General features: G+C 45.1%; 1 protein-coding gene across 2 annotated transcripts in view; it reads left to right on the top strand.

Annotated features, from left to right (window-relative positions):
• The window catches only part of RPP30 (ribonuclease P/MRP subunit p30), a 24,550-nt gene continuing 17,953 nt past the window's right edge, over positions 1-6,597 (top strand). For both annotated transcript variants that reach the window (XR_004693889.2, XM_035137853.2), the window contains exons 1-4: positions 1-118; positions 1,472-1,527; positions 3,591-3,647; positions 5,774-5,848. Coding sequence is in view for 1 of the 2 variants with exons in the window: in XM_035137853.2 (XP_034993744.1) it covers positions 37-118; positions 1,472-1,527; positions 3,591-3,647; positions 5,774-5,848 (270 nt within the window). In the remaining variant the exon portion in view is untranslated. The remainder of the gene's footprint in view (positions 119-1,471; positions 1,528-3,590; positions 3,648-5,773; positions 5,849-6,597) is intronic.

Here is a 6,597-nt window from a genome sequence, read left to right as displayed (position 1 = left end):
GGCTCCAGGGCAGCTTCCCCACCACGTGGCTTCAACATGGCCGAGTTTGTGGACCTGAATATTTCCCACTTGGCGGAGAAGGCGTCGCTGCAGAAGCTGGTGGAGGCGGCAGCGCACCGTGAGTGGGCAGCAGGCAAAGGGCGAACAGGGGCGGGATCCAGGGCTCGGGCTGGCCTGGGGCGGCGGGCAGGGGGAAAGGATGCCCTCCCTCGCGGGTTTGGGACGCCTGCCTTGCCCCATGTGTCTGTGCCCCATTGCGCTTTTGGAAGAGATAACGCGCGGGGTTGTGCGCGCGCGCGCCGCTGCTCCACTCTTAAATTGGGACTTCTTTTTTAAAGCTACGTACAGAGCTTTTAATTGGAGTTCAAATCTTCATTCCCGTCCTCCCACCTCCACGAGCAGGGACCTAGGCGCGCCTCTGCTCCCTCTCAGCCCGCGCGCTCAGGCTCGGATCCCCGGGGGCGCGGGGATGATCATTTTGTTCCTCGAGACGAGATGGTTCGTAAGCATCGCTGCCGACACGTTGTTGGGCAAGACTTGCCTCGGTTTACCCAGGATTTCAGGGCCGTCCCTAAATGGTCGGATTGGGGAAGGCTCCGCACATGCCCTCAGAGGAGGAGGAGCACAGTCCCTAACGCCGATTTTCTTTTAAGAAGCCGGAGGAGGGCTTACTTTGATGGTACCTGAGAACTTCTGGCACACCGAAATAGACTTTGGTGTTAGCTTCTCAAAATCAGTACAAGAATGATTTTTTTTACCTACACAAGGATAGAAGGGTAGAAATAAAACCACTGCAGTCGGAGAGCTTTTGGTCTGTAGAATGTGTTTTAAGAAACTGCTCCCTTTTCCCTCCCAGACCTAAGCTGAAATATGGAACGGGTAGTTAGAAGATATAATGTTTTTCAGGTTTCTTTTACTGGGTTACTGGCAGATCCTGACATGCACCAAAGCTATGCTTGTTTTCGTTGTATCAAACATGAGGAATTCTGTTTATTCATTAGAAGTATTTATATCCTGGTTTCCAGCAAAAACACAAAAGTATCAGACTTTCTTATAAACAAATAAAACTAACTGCCTAACATATTCCCTGGTCTTGGACTTAGAATCTGAAAAAGACATGACACAAAAAGGAAAGGATGGAGAGGTGAGAGGAAAGCAAGCAAACAAACTCATACAATCCTGAATAGCAATTGCTGGGGGAAATGCGTGTAGAGAGTGTTATTGTTTTTACATCCTGCTTATGGGTTTCCCACAGGCACCTGACTGCCCATTGTGAGAACAGAAAGCTGGGCTAGATAGGCCTTTGATTTTATTCTTTTTCATAGACACTTTCTCTTCAGTTTTTGCCCCCTGGCAAAATTTGGTCCTCTGAGTTGTGCATCTCTGAGTTGTGCATCTCTGAACATGACAACTCAATTCTATCTATCCATCTATTATTTTAAAAAAACCACACCTGTGCTTTGCTTTTTAGTTGGCTATTCAACTGTTGCAATCAATTACGTCGTTGACTATGAAGAAAACAAGAAGGTAGGACTTTTTATTTTAAAACACTATAGGGGCTTGTGCAGGTGCGGCAAAGCAGACCGCTATAGAAACTTTGTTGAATTGAGAAATGGCTGCAATAGAAGCAGTGGGAGGGTTGTATGCTAGCAGCGATCATGCTAACTACATACTATACAGGTGTGCCTTTCTTCCCTCTGGTGTATATACATTGAACATGCAGAAGAGGAACAAGGGCACTGAACTCACTCCAGAGGCCCATGCTCACAGGGGTGTGTGTATGTGTGTTAGGGGTCTTTTTCACATGCTCATTTTGCAGTTCTACTCAAATGCAGGATGCAGGTGGTGCTGTGGTCTAAACCACTGAGCCTCTTGGGCTTGCTGATTGGAAGGTCAACGGTTCAAATCCCCGCGACGGGGTGAGCTCCCGTTGCTCGGTTCCTGCTCCCGCCAACCTAGCAGTTCGAAAGCACATCAAATGCAAGTAGATAAATAGGTACCACTGTGACGGGAAGGTAAACAGCGTTTCCGTTCGCTCTGGCACTCATCACAGTCCTCCGTGCACCAGAAGCGGTTTAGTCATGCAGGCCACATGACCTGGAAAACTGTCTGTGGACAAACTCTGGCTCCCTCGGCCTGAAAGCAAGATGAGCGTTGCAACCCCATAGTTGCCTTTGATTGGACTTAACCGTCCAGGGGTCCTTTACCTTTACCTTTTTACCTCTACCCAAATGGAGGAAGTCTTACCACCCCCTGTGTATTGTGGCTGTAGTAGGCCATTCAGATTAATGGTAATTCAACCAAAACATCGGGAAATAGGCTCAGCAGTTTGAGGAGTTTCAGTAAATTCTCCACCCTCCCACTTTTGTTCATGGAATCATTTTTCTGGTTGGTGGGCATGCTTACTTGGAGGTAAGTCCCACTGAACTCGTTTGGGGCCGCCACACAAAAAAAGGCTGTGGGGTAGCCATAATGGCTGCTATAAGCCACTAGTTACCGTGTTTCTCATATTATAAGACACGTCTTATATTTATTTTTTCCTCAAAAAAACACACTATGGCTTATTTTCAAGGGATGTCTTATTTTTTTCCTCCTCCTCCTGCCGCGGCCGGCATTGCTGCTGCGCCTATCACTATGTCTTATTTTCGGGGTATGGCTTATATTCCTTGAATGCTTAAAAATCCTGCTATGGCTTATTTTATGGGTATGTCTTAAAATATGAGAAACAGGGTATTAAGTGTCCATGACAGTGACATTCAAACATAAACACTCCCATATCGCGTGATTTCTAGCTGTGCTTCAGTTTGGGTGGGAGATAAAAGTGATCCGTGTATAAGGAGGCTAGTACTGAGTCTTTAAGAAAACTCTGAAATTCCATCTTGGCTGAAGTTGAACGTGCGCCAGAAAACATAAATGAGCAGGATCAGCACATCTGAGCCATTAGTGCATTTCACTCTCGTCATCTTTCACGTGAGCATGGATTTCTCACTCATTAACTTTGGGAGGATTATGCCCAACCAGTGGGATGTGTATAGTAGAATTTTTTAAAAAATAATTGTAGAGTTGGAAGGGACCATGAGGGTCATCTAGTGCTAGATATTTATTTATTTTTGCCCAGCATAGGGCTCAACTGACTGAGCAACCCCAGCAGTCATGTGAGTGCTTCAGTGGGTCTGATCATAAATGTGTCTGTATAAGCCCTGATTTTCTTACATGTTTATACGCTGTTAGAGCTTCCTAGTTAGAAGCGAAAAAGCTGACTTGGAGCTGTAACCCTATACACACTTACTGGGATCAAATGCTATTAAATCCATTTGGACTCAGAAGTGAGTAGACAATGTGTAGGAATGCACTTTAAATGTATGTCTTCACAACAAAGACTTGTGCAACATATGTTCATCAGGAGCTCTGAAATTGGGCCCTCCCAATACTTCTCTAGTCTAGCAAGCAGTGTATAAAAAAAAACCATTCAGCTTCCTTTGGTTGCTACTTTACATCATTGTGTTTTTTTTAAAAAAATAGCTTCCTAGCTTTTGCTTACATGCTTCATTTAAAACAACTAAGCATGTTTGTGTGTTGTTTGTTTCCAGGAAATTGTCAAGCCGGTGTCTCCCAAAGAATTGTTTACAGCCCTGCCTCTTGTACAGGTATGTCCAGATGTGTTTTACTAGCTATAATTTGTTCTCAAGCACATGTTTAGAGTATCTACCGAGGGCAGTGGTGTGGGTTTTCTGGATAATTTTTTTCTGTGGGGATTTTTTTCTGGAAAAGGAGAGTCATTTGCATCGGAACTTTTTCTGTGTTCCTTATTTCACTTACGTACTTCCTTTGAGATTTATTGTTGCTATTACTTAAAACATGGAAATAGTAGTAGTAGCAGCTGTACATTTTAGTACTGGCTGTGCAAAGGATCCTGGGAACTGTAGTTTCTTAAGGGTGCTGAGACGTGTTGGGAGACAGAGCTACAGTTCCCAGCCCCTTTAAACTAATTTGCCCAGGATTCTTTGGAGGAAACCATGACTGTTCAAGTGGTATAACTGTGTTTTAAATATACATTGTGGATGTGACCTTAAATGTACTTGTCGTCTTCACTGACCTATTCTTGTTGGTATCTCAGGCCTGGGTCACCAGACTGCTATTTTTACACATGAATGAGTTAGCCCTGGCAGTAAGTGCATTAAAATGTGACCAGGCATTCATAGAAAGCTAACTCAAGTAACTGGTGATTGCTTGTGACCTGCACAATTCAGGTCTGCACCAAAACAGGTGAGGATGAGCCACACCCCCACAAGGAGAGAACTCTATTGTCGTCTTTCTGACTGCAAGGAGATTAAACGTGTGCTTGTCAACTGGAGAGCAGGGCTAATATGGTAGGGTCTTCAACTCTTACTCCAGGTGTGGAGAAGCTTTGGCCCTCGAAATGTTGCTGGCCTTGTAACCTGCATCAGCCCCAACCAGTATGGCCAATGGTCAAGGGTGACGGAGCTGTAGCAACTTCCTTCAGGCCACAGGTTCCCACTGTGGACTCCCTCTGCATAATGCTGAAGGGTGTGAGAAACTTTCAGAGATAAAATGGAGGTTGAGTTTGGGAGGATGTGAAATCAAAGGCCTGCACATTTCAATAATAATAAGTATGCATGCATACGAAAGCTCATACCTATGACAAACTTAGTTGGTCTCTAAGGTGCTACTGGAAGGAATGTTTTGTTTTGTTTTGACTACGTCAGACTAACACGGCTACCTACCTGTAACTAATAATAATAATAATAAAAGTAATAATAATAATTTATTTGTACCTCTCCCATCTGGCTGGGTTTCCCCAGCCCCTCAGGGCGGCTTCCAACAGAGATTAAAAATCCATTAAAACATCAGTCATTAAATACTTCCCTAAACAGGGCTGCCTTCAGATGTCTTCTAAATGTCAGATAGTTGTTTATCTCTTTGACATCTGGTGGGAGGGTGTTCCGCAGGGTGGGCGCCACTACCGAGAAGGCCCTCTGCCTGGTTCCCTGTAACTTGGCTTCTCACAGTGAGGGAACTGGCAGAAGGCCCTCAGCACTGGACCTCAGTGTCCGGGTAGAACAATGGGGGTGGAGACGCTCCTTCAGGTATACTGGACCGAGGCCATTTAGGGCTTTAAAGGTCAACACCAACACTTTGAATTGTGCTTGGAAACATAATGGGAGCCAATGTAGGTCTTTCAAGACAGGTGTTATGTGTTCTCGGTGGCCGCTCCCAGTCACCAGTCTAGCTGCCGCATTCTGGATTTGTTGTCGTTTCTGGGTCACCTTCAAAGGTAGCCCCACATAGAGCACATTGCAACAAGGCAACCGGGGGGGGGGGGGTAAATAGCAGTAATGGTCAACTGTCTCGCTTTCCATTGATGGATTGCAAATTAAGGGTAATTCTGGGAGAAGTTGTTAGTAGAAGTGGGCTTGTAAGCAAGGAGCTGCTTAACTGCAGCAGTTATAAGCGTCTTTAGTGAAAACTGAGTCTTCTCCAGCAGGAGGAGAGTCCTTGAGGCCTTTGTGTAAGGGCTTATTACTTGACTACGAACAGCACAGTTATAGCCCTTTTGTCTGACTAAAAATAGACCTAGGTTACCAACACTCCTGACAAATTAAAGAAAGGGCAAAGATACAAGATTTGTGTGGGCACCAATTCTGAACACAGCATCATTCTTCATTTTTGTATTAATGATGAGTAGGAGGCTTGTTGCCAAGGTTTCTGTTTCACTCCTTTCCCTCACAGCTGCTTCTCTTCTTCTTTGCAGGGGAAATCCAAGCCAATTAAGATTTTATCGAGGCTAACGCTGGTTGTTTCTGATCCATCACACTGCAATATTCTAGTAAGCTTATGATGCAGTTCACATCCTTTTCTATTTCATAGAAAGAAGAAGAAGAGTAGCTTAGAATCTGTTGTGCTTTATAGTGATAGACTACAACTTTGCTGGCCTCTGGAACTCTCTTCCACCAGAAATTTGAATGGCCCCCCCAATGTCTAAATATGTAGTTTTTTAAAAGTCTAGTAAAATTTGCAGACAGTAAAGAAAATCCATAGTTCTTGAGTAATAAATGCTCCAGAATCATCGGAAACTTAAGAGAAGAAGCAGCTTCAGGTTTTTTTTGTAGCTGGAGTTAGTGAGGTCCCATGCCAGATGAAAAAAGGCCTGCATCTAGCCAATGTTGGATGGATTAGCCGACAATCTGGCTTCATGAGCACTGGAAAAACTGGACTCGCTTGCACACCATGGTGAACCCAATTTACCATGGTTTACTTGGTAAACCAAATTTAACAGGACTGTGCAAATGTGCCCACTCACAGAGGCATTTGCTTTGCTTGCCTCCAGTTCTGTTAGCACAGCACAGGAGCCAAGAGAAAGTGCCTTGGATTTAAAGTGCTGGAGGAGACATGTTGACTACAAGCAGCTTCTTCCGGTCCCTTCAGTTACAGTTCCCTGCTGTTTGTTGGGGCATTGGCTGAGCTGGGCTGTGTCCAGGCTTAAAGCACCAGCTTAAATGGAGGTGGGTGGCGCTGTGGTCTAAACCACAGAGCGTAGGGCTTGCCAGTCGGAAGGTTGGCGGTTCGAATCCCCGC

Source organism: Zootoca vivipara, chromosome 5 (assembly GCF_963506605.1).
Source record: "Zootoca vivipara chromosome 5, rZooViv1.1, whole genome shotgun sequence".
Classification (NCBI taxonomy): Eukaryota; Metazoa; Chordata; class Lepidosauria; order Squamata; family Lacertidae; genus Zootoca; species Zootoca vivipara.
This window is presented reverse-complemented; position numbering and strand designations above follow the sequence as displayed.